The sequence below is a fragment of the Polyergus mexicanus genome, unplaced genomic scaffold (genome assembly GCF_030449975.1).
Source record: "Polyergus mexicanus isolate NDT 795.1 unplaced genomic scaffold, iyPolMexi1.0 SCAF_14, whole genome shotgun sequence".
Classification (NCBI taxonomy): domain Eukaryota; kingdom Metazoa; phylum Arthropoda; class Insecta; order Hymenoptera; family Formicidae; genus Polyergus; species Polyergus mexicanus.
In genome coordinates this window covers 90,796-109,708 of record NW_027223334.1, presented here as the reverse complement: position 1 = coordinate 109,708, position 18,913 = coordinate 90,796, and the positions used below count along the sequence as shown (strand labels likewise).

The following is an 18,913-nucleotide window of genomic DNA, read 5'->3' as shown; positions in this document are numbered from 1 at the left end:
AGTGAACTTGGGTTGTTACGATGGCATGCATACAGCACAAGTATGGCATAAGTGCAGCCTTGCCGTTGAAAGTAGCAAGGTCGTTTCTTCTCCCGCCAACACCAGCTTTGCTCTCCCCGCTAATGCACGCAGTGGCGTGGAAATGATGCAGTCTTATGCACAATATGTGCAATAGCTTGCATAATTACTAAAAGAGAAAAGCATTCGCTTGGACTACCATTCAATTATTAAATATTGCAAAGTTGCTATCTCTTATTTGAAAAATATGCTTCAAATATTTATATATTTATATATGAACAATTTGTAATTGGATTAGATTAGCTAGCTTTCGATTTTTTATTCAATTATATGTATCGTTACAAAAAATAATTTTCTAAATTTTTTTCCAAATACCACTAGATCTGAATGTTTCATTATTCAGCATAATACACCCTTGTATAGTTTGATGAAAAAAAATTTTAAGAAATAAAATGGATTCTTCTAGAAAATAGCTAGCAAACTAATGCTGTACTGATTATTGCATAGATACAATATAATTACTACCATAAAACATTATGTACTTGTAAGCGTTGTAGAAGCGTTGGCAGAAATATGTGTATAATAACTTTGCTCTAGAATAATCAATTTTTTAAAATTCAATTATTATTAGGTGTACAACTTTGCTTCCGCCGTTTTCCTATAGATTGCTTTAGCGGTAAGTAGTGGTCGAAATAAATAGATCATAGACGTCACGCGATAAACTTGGGCATCTGTCAACGTAACCCCATAGAAACATTAGTCGATTTGTGTCTGCGTCATAAAGTTATTCTCGATTGAAAATGTCACTTTACGAGCCAAATTCTCGTCATTTGCGGGAGGTTTTAATTTAATGCTTCAATATGAAGAAATCTGCGGCTGAGGCTCATCGAATGCTCTCAAATATTTATGGTGAAGCCGCTATTAGTGAAAGAACGTGTCGTGATTGGTTTCAACGCTTCAAGAACGGTGATTTTCACGTCGAAGACCGGCATAGCGGTGGAAGAGAGAAGGTTTTCGAAGATGCAGAATTGGAGGCATTACTTAATGAAGACTCGAGTCAAAGTCAAAAAGAATTGGCACGATCATTGGGAGTGGACAATACTTTGAATCATAAATGTATAACCAGTTTTTTACAATAAAGCCTCGAATTTCGGGAAAAAGACGGCGGAAGCAAAGTTGTACATCTAATATGATTAAAAAGAGGGAGATAATCTTTATAAAAATGTCAAATATTCTTATTGTACATGCCTTGTTTCGAAAAGATTTCAATACGTACTTGGTTTTACGCAGATAATTCGCTAGCATTTTTCAAAGTATAATGTTTTATTGCGCTACTGCTTATCGTAGATGCAAAGCGCGGTATAATTTTTTTGCTAGACGAACGGACGAAATAGCTTCACACGCGTAACGTCACTTTATAAAGACGTTATTTTATAAAAATGTATAATGACATTTATCAATGATACTATGGATTTCTTTGTGGCTAGCAGCATTGTTCCAACTCGTCGTAGCGATGCATCGCAATTAAAGGAATACTTATAAATTGCATCGCGCGAACCGTTCTTTTCCCCTTGGTTTTTCCTCTTTACTTGTACGTCTATTCTCCTTCTCCCCTTCATTTACTACTATAATAATATCGATATCCCGTAATCCGTCATTGACACAAGTTCTGCAGGTAGGGTTCAAGGCCCCCTTTAATGTGGAATGTGGATATACGCGCTATGTATATTTCTGAGAAAATGAGAAACCCACAGATGTGAATTAGCATTGACGTAAATAGAGTATAATTGTAAGTGGCGATGAATCAATGAGAATTAACGTGTTCGTAGCGAAGACCTTGTTTGACGCGATTAATGACAGCGCATTGAGCTGTATTGATACGATGCGTATAATAACGTAAAGTTTTCGATACTTTATTTTAAGATTTATAGATTATGTTACATTTTATACTTGGACGCTTGTCTGGTTTTATTCTTACTTTGCAAATTTTTTGGATTTTATTTCCGAATTTACAATCTATTTAATTTGCATGAATTCATCAAGTATTTTTCTTTGCATAAAAAATATAGTGAAATATATGCACATGTACAGTTAACATAAAACAATTTCGAATTTTTCCTCACTCGGCAAATGTTTATCTTGGAATGCGTTGACCGTTTAAAGCTGGACTCCCATAAAGCTTGCTCGTTAAAATATAAATAATGGAAATATTTCTTGCATCACATAGACACGCAAAAGTGAAAATTATTCGTTTCTCTTAGAATTGTGTGTGTGTGTGTTTTTTTTTCTTTCCTAAAGATTATTTTTATTTTTTATTCTTTAGAGTTTATTTCGTCCCGATATTTTTTCCAATTTCCCCATCATTTATTATCATTGAAAGCTTACATAATACGCGAGCTGTGTGGATTTTTTGTACTCCGGAAATTAATTGCAAAAGTTGTGTATCGATCGGTGAAATGTTGCGCGAACAAGATTATTCTTTTTTAACGTTAGGAAGAATTGAAAAAGCTGCATGCTTATATAATTTGCGTATTAATACACTTGTTGCAACAAATTTTATATTAAAATTTCCTACACTTCTACTAATTTAATAATCATTCTTTTGTATAGAAAAATACACATTACCCTGTAGCGTACTATTATTTCTTTCGGTTATTACTTGATATTTTATGATAAACACTCGTGTGTTACGCTTGATGCATAATTTTTGGTCTCAATATATTGTACATTTTACGGAACAATTGTCAAGTAACGATTACGTCATTAGGAAATTGCGTCAAGATTAAATCCGCATTAATTTCTTTCGACATGATGCGATGCACGTGAAGCGTTTCTTTATGGCACATCAGACCAAAAATTAATTTCGGGACTGGTGTCTCAGTTAAGGCCCTCTTACCATCTACAGATTACAAGATACTGCATACGGGCGTACATAATGCATTACGCGCTCGCAAACGGGGTTGCTACTTCTTGGCCGATCAGTTTCAATGCCAAGATCGAACGACGCGACGGATCGATCGACCGGCTTGAGTCGAGCATGCGAATCGCGGAATGTCGATCCAAATACAGCGGTTTCGAGCGTGACGCGAATTCGTAATCGAGCGAGAAATATTTCGGCGACAGTCGTTTACATTGTGGACATGTTGCAAGTATTGTACCGCGAGTATACTTTGCTCGTGACCGGGTGAAACAGTTATGCGATGACTAATGTCATGATATGTAACGATTACACGTTCACGTTCATCAACCGATTCCGAAGTCTTTAAAGTACCGGGGCGCAACACATTCTTTGTTTTATTAATTGCGCGAACACGCGAAGATTTATTTAGATTATTATTATATATTTACACTCTGACAAGAGAGAGTGTTTTATTATCGCGACAAAAGAGTCGCGTAAAATGACGAGCGTTTGTTATGGATTAACAGTCCGTTTAAAATAAAATCGTAATTCTTGGATATGTAAAGATGAAGTATTAATTTGCGTCTGGTCTAGTATTTGATTGATTTTTTGTTTTAATAAACTAATTAATTAATTAAATTGAAAGATACAGTTAAAAAGAATGCAATTTATATATTCGAAAATAAAACTGAAACGTATCGCCGTAAAACATGTCGTAAAGTAACTTTGATTAAAAATGTTAAACAACATTATTATGTAAATGATCTTGAAACGAAAAAAATAAGAAAAATTTAATCATTGCATTTGGTTATCAATTATCTGTGTATTATTAGATCTTTATTGGGATCTTTGGGAATCGACTTTAATTATCCAATGTATCTTAATCGTTACGAGACTGTCTAAATCTTTGATCGGTAACGCCTCGGACATCAAAATTTATACTAATCACTTTTCTTTAAGACCTTCGTTAAAGATCCGTTATTCTACTTCTTTAAGGAAGCGGATAAATAAAATTCGTCTAAAACAAAATTCTTATTCTGCTTATCTAGGAGGATTCCTCCTTCGTTCAAAATTTTCGTACATATACGATTCCCTGATCGCTCAATAATTTAATTACCTTTCGCTAATAATGCGATCGATAAAAGTCTAAATTTTTATTCACGTTTACATGTATATAAAGAAAAATATGTGGACTTACATTACAATGCATTCGGCAAAAATTCAGTCGTCTTTTAATCGTCCGCGCCCGTCATCCCTCTTCCGTTTCCTGAAACCCTTGGATCCTCGTGATCCACGGAAACTCGCGGCGTGTATGTTGCGAGTGTAACGTAAGAGCGGCCGGCTCTGTAACCAGCTGTGTAACTTTTCAGTAACTATTCTGAAAATCGGTTGCCGATCGTGGCACGTTCCCGAGAGGGAGTAAGTCCTGAGGACGCGGATGGCTCCTACTTATAAAGACTTGGTTCTCCAATTGGCTTGCCGGTGTGCGTGGAGCACCAGCGTGCGTATGTGCATGCAAGAAGGGAATAAGCGGCCGCGTGCAGGTGTGGAAGGGGACACAAACTGCGATCGTTACACGTTCGATGTACGTTACACATTACATCGAAGATCGATATCGTCCAAGACGTTGATTTTTTTTTTTCATCAAAAGAACACGATATTTTGGGGATTTTTTTTCTTAGTTGTTGCATAGAATTACTAAAAAAAACGATAAAGAATTTGTAAGATGATAAATGTTTCACGTAGAACGAAGACAAAATGTAATATAAATAATCGAAATTTGCAATTTTCATCGGTTATCTTCCTTTAGCAAAATACTAAACTCAAAAATGAGTGAAATATATGCAAATTCTTTTACGTCGATCGCGTTATATTTTTTTTATACAATCAATATTTTACTACTGAAATTAGACTTATTATAACGTATACGAAAGTATATCCGTGAGAACGGTACAAATATTATGGAAATATTTAAGAAAAATATTTCGTTCGGAGATTATTATATAATATTTTTATCTCTTAAGTACGTGTAATTATTTTTTTCCTTTCTTTCTTTCTCCCTCTCTATTTTTCTTTCGTTCCTTCTATAGATAGTTAATTAGAGAGCTGGTTTCATTACTTGATGCGCGGAGCGGCATTAATTCAGAAACGAGTTGAACGCATAGTCGAGACTGTCGCGGTATGCCGGTTGTTCTCGTCTGAAAAACGGATACGAAAGATAAAGCAAAGACGCGTAATGCGACGGAAAGTAAAGCCGGCATTGCAACATTCACAGGATCAAGTTATGTAGACCGTCGCGATTTTTCTGTTTCTCGGCCTTGATCGCATCAGATGCATCTTCCATGCATTCTGCGCGCACATTTTTCGCGCTGCGCCGCGGCATCGATACAGTTTTCCCTGCCGGATCAACCCACGGAACAGGTTTCGCTATTTATATCGTTGGTAATAATGAATAATGAATTTGATCAAAAATAATCGAAAAAGAATCGATGAATTATCAAGAAGCTGAGCCTGCTTAATGCCGAATGCCGATAAATGAAACAGATGCTTCGGAATCAGTGAACTTGAAAGTTTGCATTTTCACCTAACGCTGACAACAAATTTTTATTATTTTTTTAATTTATATTTATTGTTAATACTATAAATAATAATTTTACCGAAATAAAAATAGTTGTTTACGTAAAATTATGCTTAAAAATATATTTATATTATTGATTTTATAAAATGTATCAATACATAGATATATATACATACGCGCATATGTGTGTGTGTGTGTGTGTCAAATTTAAAAAAATAATATATTTGAAATGAGTATATTTGCGCGAATGTATATATATACCATATATATACATATACATATTACATACATTACATTAATTCTCATAAAAAGTGAAATTGTCGACACACGGTTTATAATGCACAATAAGGGAAGTGCATTATTTAATTTTGTTTCAAGTTTCTCATCTAATTAATGAAATAACGATTAAAATCGAAAAATAAGAAGAAACAACATGCCAAAAGTCTTCCCAGCATGTTTACCAAAATATATGAAAAGTTTCAGATTATTACTCCAAAAACCAATATTATCATTTATAGATTGCCGTCTGTGGTACATGTATGTTTTGCCAGAGTCAATCATTAACTAAATTAGAGATGACGTCGATGAAACGATCACTGCTCCGACACGGTTCGACGAACTTGGCGCAAACCGGATGCTGCAAAAATTATAAGAATTAGCTATAAAATGATTAATGAGAATATAGAAAAAAAAAGAACGATGACTCAATTTGTGACAGGTTCGAGATTGCGACGATTTTCAAAAGTCGTCAACGATTGTCATCGACATGTTGATCCGAAGGGCTTAATCATACAATTTGCTTGAATTTTTTTGCGAATCTTTTTGCTTGAATCTTATTTTATTTAATAATGCTGTTCTCTCTCTCTCTCTTTCTCTTCTTTTTTATCTCTATCTATCTATTTATAATATCTTTCTCTCTTATATAAATTTCTTATCTTTTTTATAATAAAATATTCTACATAAATCTAATTATAATAATAATTTATATTTTATTCAATACTTAAATATGCTGTTTTTTAAAAACACGATACCATCTCTCGAAGCATTCTATAGAGATAAACTGTACTTGCGCACGTATATGTATAAACTAAACACACTGAATCCTGAAAGGGAATACAATGGATCATACTTCAAGGTACACTCGCCATAAATGTCCTAAGGAAAAATCTTGCGGTTGTAACTTCCTTGTCCGGACATACATGTGATATTGGTCCTCTTGTAGATTCTTGAGGAAAGGGACGATTCATTCTATAGAAAGGATCCTGAATTAACGAGCCGTAGAATAAAGCGCGGAAGTCCATGCTGAACCATAAATTATTCGTCCATGGGGACAGGCCAGCGCGATTCACCTGTCTCTAGAATTTTTATCTTTAGTTTAATAATGACAGCTAATGTAAACTATACATCCATGATCCCTTTATCACTACGCGCTCATGTAATATTCCCCTTTTCGTCCTCGTATTAGGTGTACAACTTTGCTTCCGCCGTTTTCCTATAGATAGCTTTAGCGGTAAATAGTGATCGAAATAAATAGATCATAGACGTCACGCGATAAACTTGGGCATCTGTCAATATAACCCCATAGAAACATTAGTCGATTTGTGTCCGCGTCATAAAGTTATTCTCGATTGAAAATGTCAGTTTACGAGCCAAATTCTCGTCATTTGCGGGAGGTTTTAATTTTCTGCTTCAATATGAAGAAATCTGCGGCTGATGCTCATCGAATGCTCTCAAATACTTATGGCGAAGCCGCTATTAGTGAAAGAACGTGTCGTGAGTGGTTTCGACGCTTCAAGAACGGTGATTTTCACGTCGAAGACCGGCATAGCGGTGGAAGAGAGAAGATTTTCGAAGATGCAGAATTGGAGGCATTACTTAATGAAGACTCGAGTCAAAGTCAAAAAGAATTGGCACGATCATTGGGAGTGGACAATACTTTGAATCGTAAATGTATAACCAGTTTTTTACAATAAAGCCTCGAATTTCGGAAAAAAACGGCGGAAGCAAAGTTGTACACCTAATAATATTCGATTCAAGAGAAAGAAGCCATCTTTGTTCAGTTCAAAAATTAAAAATTAGATCAAAATGCTTTGCACACAACAATAAGAGTTTAAGCAAATCTGAATTCTCTCAACTTTTCTTTATTGTCACAAAAAACGATCACACCGCGCAAATATAAATACTGCAAATTAAAGAAGAACGAAGAAAATCTTTCGATTTTATTTAAACAATCGTTGAACATATATGACAATTATCTCAAATGATGGAGCAAATTAGTTCGTAACATCGATTGTGTATTCGATAAGTATTCGATTAGTAGCTTTAATCGAATGGAAATGTATTATCTATTTTCCCTCTCCCTTATAAGCGAGATAGAAAAGTGACGAAAAAACATATTGTCGACGAAAAGCGCATCGAACGCGTAACGACAAAGCGTTATAGTCGTAAAGATTGCCTCGTTTCATTCGCAGTTTTTTTCTACATCGATCATCGATATCACGAGATAGGTGAGAAAAAAATGAACCTTATAAGAGAGCAGCCGCAGTTAAAAGGCTTCGGTTTCTCGGGTACCTTAGCGACTTACAAATAACCGAGAGAGAAAGAGAGAGATAGAGAGAGAAAGATAAATCTCTCTGCACCTTTTTACATCCCTTTACGCGTTTCTTTTCTTCCTCTTTTCTTCTTCTCGCGCAACCTCCGACGCACGAGTTTTTGCGTTCAGGGACCCCGTAATTCAGGTTCCCTCGCACGTATACTCGCGCGCCAACGCGAAAGTAATTAACGTTGGTGTCGAGAAAACTTCAGCTGGTTGCTGCTTTTGCTCGACAAAACGAACATCGAACAACAGTTTCGGTGTTGATCTTCCAGATCGATTTTTACGCGCGCGAGAAGCGAGAGCGTTCTCCGACCATATTACTCGTAATCATAACGATGCGTGCGATACGAAAGTATTTCTTGGTACTGCGAAAAAACGAGGGGACCTGCCCGCCTTCCAATTGATCCGACCGATAGATATGGATCGTATAAATTTATTAGAAAGATGATTATTTATTGTCATGATGGAAGGAGCGAGAAAGCGCATCTCCATAATCTCTAAGAGGCTGAAAAACTGACCATTTGCCAAGTGCTTATACGTTACAAACGAATGTCGATTATTTTCTGTGTTTTTATATTTTGGAAATTTAAATTTAATTTTTTTCGATCATTATGCAAAGATTTTTTGCGTATGGCTGATAGCGACTGACGTTGTAATAAGTAATAAGTATAAGAAAGTAGTGTTTTCTCTCTCGCTTTGATACCGTTAGAAAATTTAGATAAGAGAGTCTCGTACTTCTATGTAACGGATCTGTTAAAAAGAAAAAAAAATCTATCAACCCACACATAGGTCAATGGCAATCCTAGTCGGTGCTAGCGGTCGCGAAATCAACCGTAAAAGTATCACCGATCGATTCCAGAAGGTGACGCGTTACGCCTCATTTATTCTGCGCACAACGAGCCATCCTGCTTGAAAGATTCATTCGGCATTCTCGACATTTTTGCCCGATAGCAGCTCGACAGAATTGGCGACACGATCGTTTATCCTTAATGCCAATCTGAAATTTTAACAATGCCATTTGTGTGTCGGCACAATTCGTATTTTTCTCTAGCATGGAAGGGACATAACTGTCAATCGCATCAACACGCTATCTGTTTGATAAAACTCAACTATGCTATCGTCAACTGTTGTATTTAAAAAAAAAATCCTATCTTTTGCTTCGCTTTTCGACGTTTATAGTTACTTTGCCCTTGCATATTTCGTGCAAAAAAAAAAAAAAAAAAAAAATTATAGGTAAAATTGATAATTGTACAACCAAGATCTTCTCTTCGGGCCTGCGTCTCCTTGAAATCATCTTCGACACTTCTTTACGCGTCCTTTGTTCGGCCGTTTCAATAGTCTATCGTTATCCAAGGACGAGACTCAATCACAATCTCTCGTGCCGGCTATCATTAACAGTCTATAAAATTCTATCGAATCGTACTTATGTCTTAGAATCATTACTTGGAGCTTGAAATATGTAGCCGATGCGCGTACGATGCGCTTTCCTTTTCCTAATGGTGCGAATTATTCTTTTACAAAATATTTATAAAATCTTTTGAAAATTTTTATCTCTGTTCTATGTTTGGCTAATACGTGTGTCGGAATGATTTGCAAGAAATGAGACGATTAACAAGGGATTGTTAAAAAATAAGCAAACGTTCTCTATTTACACAAAAAAGTATTTCCAAGCATAAATGTCATTAATCTACATGTCTCTATTATTAATCCTGTATTATTTTATTAGATTTAATTCACATGCGCGTGTATATAGCTTGCCGGTATTATTAAAGATGTGCTCATCCTTGATCCCAAAAAGGACTGAATTTCACGACTGAGATCATTGATTAGTGATTGACAACGGCAATGGTACATTGACATTTCACAAATCGGATCAAGATTAATCGATCGATTATATATAATATAAGGTATAAACGATCGTTTTACATATGTATTTTATATTTCGGCATAGCTATTGTCTTTCTCTCTTTTGAGTGTGTGTGTCATTGTATGATGATGTCGACGGATACGTAATAGCTAAATGATTTTTTATAGCTTTTTTATAAAGCAGCATCGCCGACAAATATCGCCATTGCGATACATTTAATTAATATAACGGGTAACGAGCCGGGTTTACGGCTCTCACGGATGAACTCGAGAACATCATTAGCAGGTTGAAAATAATTAACATTTATTAAATTCGGGAATATAACATTTCAGCCAACGATGTATTTTTACTCGTATTTGTAATAAATTTTTAAAATATTGTTGCCATGTAAATTTCTTACGATGATATATCGCGCGATGATACGGTGAAAATATTTTTAACGGAATACGTTCCGACTTATTGATAAACAAATGCACAGCTGTGCAAATTAGTCGCGAATACGGTCCGCTTTTCGGGTATTCCCTGCGTATAAGAAGCGTTATGTTACTTCCTTTGAATTCCTCCGTCGTAGAATCCTCAGAGTATCATTCGCGTTAAAATCTTATCCATATCTTTTATTTTTCACATCGAGATGGGCTTAAAGAATCTTATAATTTTACAAATAAAATAAGATTTTATAAACAACGTATATATGTCAAAATCATATTAGTATTTTATTATTTATTATTTTATTACAATATTTCTATCTCATAATTATATATATAGGATACACACACACACACACACACACACACACACACACACACACACACACACACACACACACACACACACATACATACACATATTTGTTTACAAATAAATTAATAATTTATTTATAACAAAGAAAAAAAAATCGCCAACACGCGCTTTTACGCGCGTATTATATATGCTTCAAGTTAAATGTACTCTCAAAAAAATATCTATACTTATATTATACAATTTCTAGACACATTTCTCGGCAATGTATTTCATACACGAATGCAGTCACAAGATTCTTATAAACATATAGCGACAGCGGTAATAAGGAAATTCATATGATTCTAGAATCTGGTTTTGGTCACATTGGCCGAAGATTTTATGATCGAGACACAGTTAACCGTTGAGTTCGACCACTTCGTCGATGAACAATATACATATAGGGGGCATCTTAAAATTATTGCGATTTTTTAAGAAAAATAATTCTTTCAGTTCAATATAAAAGATAATTTCTTCAGATTTCTAATAAATTAAGCTTTAGAAATATCAATAAAATCTTATTTCTCATAGAGTTAAGATTTTAACGGAATCTTAATTTATGATTCGATTACAAACACATTCCACGTGGAATATTAAAGATCCACTCAAAGTGTTACAAAATATTCTACACATCACTCAATAAAGTTGAATGATGAATTATAAAAGCGCCATCATAAATTTGTTTAGAAAAATTCAATCCTTAATAAATAGGCAGATATTTTGTAAAATGTAAAATCGAGACAGAGCTCATTGTCAAGATTAGATCGCTGTATGTGTGTGTAGATCTTTGCATAAAATACGAAAGCCAGTTGTAGTAGCCCAAGTCCTTGGCCCAGAGGAGTCACTCACCGTAAAGGAATTCCCCTCTTCTTCCTGATGATGACCTTCGCACTGATGATCTTCGTTCGATCGATCTTGAACTTGATTTTACGCTACTTCGTGTAAGAGCAGGACATTGAAATCAATATATATATATATACAATATATAGTATGAAGTGTACAACTTTGCTTCCGCCGTTTTTTTTCCGAAATTCGAGGCTTTATTGTAAAAAACTGGTTATACATTTACGATTCAAAGTATTGTCCATTCCCAATGATCGTGCCAATTCTTTTTGACTTTGACTCGAGTCTTCATTAAGTAATGCCTCCAATTCTGCATCTTCGAAAACCTTCTCTCTTCCACCTCTATGCCGGTCTTCGACGTGAAAATCACCGTTCTTGAAGCGTTGAAACCACTCACGACACGTTCTTTCACTAATAGCGGCTTCACCATAAGTATTTGAGAGCATTCGATGAGCATCAGCCGCAGATTTCTTCATATTGAAGCGGAAAATTAAAACCTCCCGCAAATGACGAGAATTTGGCTCGTAAACTGACATTTTCAATCGAGAATAACTTTATGACGCAGACACAAATCGACTAATGTTTCTGTGGGATTATGTTGACAGATGCCCAAGTTTATCGCATGACGTCTATGATCTATTTATTTCGACCACTACTTACCGCTAAAGCCATCTATAGGAAAACGGCGGAAGCAAAGTTGTACACCTAATATTATAATTAGGATTATTATGTAATAAATAGTACCAACATATTTACTCGTAACTATCCAAAGTTGTTATATCCGATTGAAGAATCATAAAATTTTTTTAAAAGTATATATCGCAAGTATATATCGACGTAATATTACATTCTCGCACTTGGAATCGATAAAATAGATATTAATCTAGATAAGCATAAATTCACGTATCAAAATTAGCGAAACGCGCATCAATCTGTTCAAAGATAACAATCTCAGATTTATAGTGCTATTAAACGTTATATTTTAGGATTAAATTAAACGATTGCTTTGGACCACAAATCGTTGTTCAAAGAAAGCAAATTATTTATTTTGCGAAACTTGTTTACTTTTCTTTATGCTAATAAGATGTAAATTATTAATAGCGTATTATAGTGTATAGATGCCCAAGTATGTCTTTTGTTTATGTTCAAAATATTCGATAAACTGAATAATAAGTATCAGCTATTAAAATATTCATATGTAACACATTACGAAACGTTCTTGAAAATAAAAGGCAAGAAGAATATTCTGAATTAAAACTTTTCAAAGAATTAGGAAAGTTGCGATCAAACGAAGAAATAATCATCGATGAATCAAAAAGTACGAATCGATGGAGGAATCTCGAATGAATCTCCAGCAGATTTCTTGTTTACGAGAAGAAGCGGGAAGTCGCGACAAGGTTCAAAGATCCGGGTTAATGATCAGGACCTGATAAAACGTTACGCGATCAGTTTATACCAACCCTTTTTTTTTTCTTCGTTCACAGCACTTATCTTTAAGGAACCAGTGTTCCGTTACGAATATTTATCACTGAAATTCCGCTACAATGACGCGACTGGTAACTGCAATTCTCTTCGTCTTTCCCCGACCTTGCGCGTGCGAGACCAACCAAGAAGTAAATATTAATTTGATATATATATATATATATAATTAGCAATGAATGAATAATGGTTCATCGCCTTTAGTCCTAATAATAGTTAGTTGGAGAATGTATCGAGTAAAAAGCGAATTACCTTTGCAAGATTAACTTTGCAAGATGCGCTTGCAGAAAAGAAAATATTTACAAGAATATAATTATCATAAATTCGCGCAATATCTTATTTGACATCTGTCATGAATAATATATATTCAAAGGAAGCAATATATCAATCAGATGATGCGCGCGTATGTCACACACGTCCGCGCGTACGCACACATACATATCAATTATAATTATAATGTTACGCGAGAAGCAAAACATTCAAATTAAACTATTACATGCTATATCTATATATGTATAGCCTTTAATTTATAAACGTTAAAAAGCTACCTTCCTGGGGGGGGGGGGGCTGCCGTTTTACTTCCCGTTATATTTTCTTTAATTTTACTTTTCAAAAGAAAATTATCAAGTCCAAATGTTCACTATTTAGTTCATTAATGTAGCGTCAAAAAAATTTAAAAAATAATCAAATGATAATTATTTAATTTTTTTTACAGTAAAATTTGATTTATTATTCTTTAAATAGTGTACGATTTTTCAAATTGTTGTCGAGAATTGTCTCGTGATGTATATGCATTAAACGACCGCAGTCGCTTTGAGATTCGCTATCTAACAAAGAAGCTAAAAGACTTGTTAAACATGGTACCGTGAAAAGAACCTATTCGTCAAACAAATTGACGATAATCTGAGCTGACTGATTTCAGTGACGTTGCCATACGGAGGAAGGAGTAACGTATACGTTAATACCGCGAATGCTGTGTGGATCGCAAGCATGCAAAGGAGCGAACAGACACGCGCAGTTGCGTAAGTATGAATCACTTGTTAAAGTAATCGTTATATAGGTAGAGATCATAATACGAATAAGCATGTAGTGCTATTAGTAGCTGGTGCGAGTAATCGGATTGTTGTAAAAACCGCTATATATCATCTCGCTCAAGTTTTTCATTGTGATTGGTGAAAAAAGATGAATTGCTAGATTCTCTGTGTATGTGTGTGTGCGCCTATGTGTATATATTCACATATTATTCTTTAATAATTGCAAAATAATAATCGACAGGAAAGAAACCATGTCTAATAATATTTTTGAGGAATCGGTGCAGTGTTGTGCAAAAATATTTTTGAATTACTGCAATATATATAAAATATTCTTATTATTGAGTTACTTTAATTTTATAATAGAAATCGTATAAATATACATTCGGCATAAATCGTGGAATTTCTCAATTTTCCTTCACTTGAAGCAAAAATTTATAATGTAATTAATACGCGAGATATTTAACGATACAACGACGAGAATTTTCTGAGATTGATAATTTTACTTGTAAAATATTAAAAGGAAGAAAAATCGGATCAGGAGTAAAAAAATCGGAAAATAGAGAGACTTAAATCTTTTATCATTTTTAAGATCTTTTACAATTAAAAGTATAAATCTTGGAAATATTATATAATATACACATACGTCACTATATATCGTGCTTCTCAAGTTGATAACAATCTAAAAGAGAGATTGAAAGGTTCCTGAGTTATAATAAGTCTTTGAGCTCTTACATCTTTAAAAGTATCTACATTTCTATTCTAACAAAAAAAAAAAACATTCGTATATTATCTTTCTCTACATCAAATCATTTTTTTTTTCCAGATTATTAACTCGTATTATGTAACGTTTAAAAGGACAAATATAATCGGCGAACGACAATGGCTAAAGTTAATTTGAAAAGAGTAATTAAGAAGAGGAGAGTCCCTCTTTTGAAATGGCTACCGCTGTATAAAACGGAAGAAATACTGGGTGACCTTGTTGCAGGTGTCACCGTGGGATTAACCTTGATACCTCAAGTACTTTAAGCGATATATACACGGATATTTAATAGATTCAGTAGCGCTTAAAAATGTAACATTTGCGATTGTAATATAGGCAATAGCTTACGCAGGCTTGGCAGGATTGAAGCCGCAATATGGGCTTTATAGCGCGTTTATGGGAAGTTTCATCTATGTCGTTTTTGGGACGTGTCGTGAAATCAATATTGGTCCAACTGCGCTTATATCTTTATTAACTTGGGCATACGCAAGGTACGAACACATTAAAACTCCTCGTAAAGGTAATAAAATGGTAAAGTAAGTTATTGATCGGATTTAAACTTCTAAAATTTTTGATTGTGATAAATTCTGCGCTTTTATATACGTATATTGATTTTTCTTTCCCTCTTCTTTAAACGAATATATTCTTTTGAACGATATATTCTTTAACTGTCAAATTCTTATATAAAAATGACTTATATAATTATATATATTTATGCTTTTAATATAATCCAAATTTTATACATATTATAGATAGAAGAAAGAAAGAAAGAAAGATCTATATTTAATTATCTGATACAATAGAAAAATTCTCTCTTGCCATTATGCATGCGATTGACGTAACAAAATGTTTTTGCTCGAAGTTTCATCCGGTTAAGGCATAAAATAAAAAACGTATTAATTGAACGAGATTATTCAAACTATAGCATAATTGAATTATTAAAGACAATTTTTTATAAATTCTTTTGTAAAAAAAAACATTGTTCGTGTATGTCAAGGTTGTAATATATTATAAAAGAGTGTACAACTTATATATCCCAAGTTTAATAATTCTTTCAGAGGAATTCCCGAGTATACAGCCTTGCTTTGCTTCTTGTCAGGATGTATCACAATATTTCTTGGCATTTTGCGCTTAGGATTTTTAGTTGAATTTGTTTCGATGCCGGTAATATCCGGTTTTACGTCAGCTGCGAGCGTCATCATTGCTTGTAGTCAATTGAAAAATTTATTGGGCTTGGATATTGACGGTGAGAATTTTGTTGAAATTTGGTGGGAGTTGATAAACCATATAACTGACATCAAAATACCGGATTTCATTCTCTCCTGTTGCTGTATTTTAACTCTACTAATATTGAAGGTATACTATTAGGTTTATTTAAAAAATAAAAATAACAGAATTATATATGTATATAATATGTGATTGTATCCAGTTAACTTTTCCAGTATTTAAAGGATATAAAATTTGCCAATACCATATTGATGAGATTCCTTTGGATGATCGGTACGGCTAGGAACGCTCTCGTGGTCATTCTTTGCGCAGTTACGTCTTATATTTTCGAGCTGTACGATGGAGCACCCTTTATTCTTACGGGCCACATCGATGCTGGTCTTCCGAATGTCGAACCGCCACCATTTTCAAGGACAATTGGCCAAAACCAAACTGAAAGTTTCATCGATATGGCCAAGAATTTCAAGTTTGGCATCCTGGTTATACCGCTCATCTCCATTATTGGAAATGTCGCTATCGCGAAAGCCTTTTGTACGATATATATTTTCAACATATTATCTAATATCGATTATAAATTCCAATCTGAAAAGATAATATAAGGCGATGCAAAAATTATTTAATTCTTATTGTTTAAAGCACGAGGTATGCCTCTAGACGCCACGCAGGAAATGTTAACTCTCGGACTATGCAATGTAATCGGTTCGTTTTTTCATTCGATGCCTGTGGCAGGATCTTTCTCAAGAAGCGCAGTGAATAATGCTTCTGGTGTTAGAACACCCTTAGGTGGCATATACACAGGTAAATTGCAAAAGAATATCAATTAACATCAAATTTAACTCGTAATAAGTAAATGTTTGATAAGTTAAGCGTGTTACGGCGAGAATTTTGTTTTATTAATCTCAAAAAAAAAAAAAAAAAAAAAAAAAATATGAACAATTTCAGGTATTCTAGTCATACTTGCTCTAAGTTTATTAACTCCGTATTTCTATTATATTCCGAAAGCGACATTGAGCTCTGTCATAATTAGTGCAGTGATATTTATGGTAGAAATTGATATGATACTTCCAATCTGGAAATGTAATAGTGAGTATATATTTAAAATAATTAATAATGTACGCGCAAATTAATTACAAATGATAGATTAAAAAAGGACACAAGTCATCAAAATTCATGAGCTAATTACGAATTAACAAGTGCTACATTTCTTCGCAGAACGAGATTTAATACCGGCATTTGTCACATTCCTCGCTAGCCTATTTGCCGGGGTCGAACTGGGAATTTTGATAGGTACGATAATCGATCTCGCCATATTGATATACCTTAATGCACGGCCAACAATAAATATCGAATATAGAAATGTAAGGAAATAAAAATCGAAATTGTGTATTTTCGGCTTATTAAATATTAATTGAAAAAATTCCCGATATACGTATAACTACATCTAACAATTTTATCTTGGCAGACTTCAATAACGAATTATGTCATGATTCGTCCTGTTGCTGGAATTTTGTTTCCAGCGGTAAATCATTTGAGATCGTATTTAACGAAGGCATTATCTGATAAACGTCACAAATCTTCAAAAAATCTTAATATCTTGACAAATATCGTATTGGATTGCGAGCATATCGACAAGATAGACTTTACTGTCGCACAGGTGAAATAATTATTTATTTATTATCAATGCGAAATACATCATCTTTAGAAAGAGAACACAATTTATTATTAAAATATAAACACAAAAATGTGACATATTATATTGTATATACAGTCCTCTTCCGTCGACTAATTTTTACTTTCTGTAATTGTTACTTTTAGGGTATCAGTATGTTAGTAAAAGACTTTAGGGATAACAATTGCCAATTAATAATGCTGCGACCGAATCCTGATATTTTAAAGAGCATACAATCCTTGTCGCACAAGCAAATCTTGATAGCAAGAGACGAAATCGATCTAATTACGATTTTAAAAGAATTCAAAGGCATGACACAAAATGCAAATGTTGAAATCGAGACCTCGAATGGCAAGATGATCTCTGAAACGACGAGCGAACTTGTCTCTATTACATGGTTGTGATATATGTTACAAGCATTTCCTTTACAATAGAATTCGACAAATGAATACACACATATATTGATTGCATACATAACTATATATTTTATATACATGTTATTTTTATATATCTATTTTATTGAGTTGTAAATTTTTGTTTTTCCCATGTCGAATCCGATCAAATATAAAAAATAAACTTTCATAGTAAAATTTTTGCATATATGAATTTACACTTGGCTTTATTTAACCGTCAAATTTTTAGTTGTATCTGATTTCCGAATAGAAAGTAAATATAATATTTCTGTAAAGCATTTGCGTACATTATATATATGTATATTCTCAAATCTCGATTTTCTAGGGGTTTTGAAAATATAAACTTTTATTTAATATATAATTAAGCGATTACTTTACAAAACATGTGATTATTATGCGGTTAATTTTATATAAATTCACCGCTGCGAATTGGATCAGACAGAAATTCACTGAAATCAATTGTAGAGACTAGGGATAAGATTTGTTAAAGGATTAGTAATCACATAAAACAATTGATAAATATAACAATCACACGTATGCAAAATACGTTATATTTATTTTATAACTTTGGTTCAGAGAAAATAAACTATATAATTTTCATTAACAAGATTTAAATAAAAATAAAATATACATATGTGTGTATATATAAAATATACTGTATGAAACAGTTCATCTTAAAATTATAAGAATCAGACATATAAAAAAAACAGATGTTACATACTAAATATTTGTTAAACAATATTTCTCGCAAAA

The 18,913-nt window shown here is 33.6% G+C and overlaps 1 protein-coding gene and 1 long non-coding RNA gene across 6 annotated transcripts in view; both read left to right on the top strand.

Annotated features, from left to right (window-relative positions):
* Positions 1-13,991, top strand: part of LOC138939365 (uncharacterized) — a 23,761-nt gene extending 9,770 nt beyond the window's left edge. The window contains exon 3 of the long non-coding RNA XR_011447832.1: positions 13,980-13,991. This is a non-coding gene — a long non-coding RNA (uncharacterized lncRNA). The remainder of the gene's footprint in view (positions 1-13,979) is intronic.
* LOC138939364 (sodium-independent sulfate anion transporter) lies at positions 13,989-18,913 on the top strand. 5 transcript variants are annotated; one of them, XM_070307065.1, is made up of 10 exons: positions 13,989-14,079; positions 14,915-15,108; positions 15,188-15,342; positions 15,910-16,207; positions 16,294-16,609; positions 16,715-16,876; positions 17,081-17,161; positions 17,291-17,436; positions 17,541-17,732; positions 17,894-18,913. In XM_070307065.1, the coding sequence occupies exons 2-10, from the start codon at positions 14,971-14,973 to the stop codon at positions 18,149-18,151; spliced, it is 1,746 nt and encodes a 581-aa protein (XP_070163166.1). In that variant the 5' UTR covers positions 13,989-14,079; positions 14,915-14,970; the 3' UTR covers positions 18,152-18,913. The 5 variants fall into 5 exon arrangements, with proteins under 5 accessions (XP_070163166.1, XP_070163162.1, XP_070163167.1 ...); XM_070307061.1 differs by having other exon boundaries at positions 17,021-17,161; positions 17,894-18,912; XM_070307063.1 differs by lacking the exon at positions 13,989-14,079 and adding an exon at positions 14,179-14,260 and having other exon boundaries at positions 17,021-17,161; positions 17,894-18,912.

Excerpts from the sequence above, each read along its gene's own strand:
- LOC138939364 (XM_070307061.1), top strand. The coding sequence starts at position 14,971 with ATGGCTAAAGTTAATTTGAAAAGAGTAATTAAGAAGAGGAGAGTCCCT. Across the intron at positions 15,343-15,909 it reads TTAACTTGGGCATACGCAAG|AGGAATTCCCGAGTATACAG; the intron begins GTACGAACACAT and ends TAATTCTTTCAG. Across the intron at positions 17,733-17,893 it reads TAGACTTTACTGTCGCACAG|GGTATCAGTATGTTAGTAAA; the intron begins GTGAAATAATTA and ends TGTTACTTTTAG.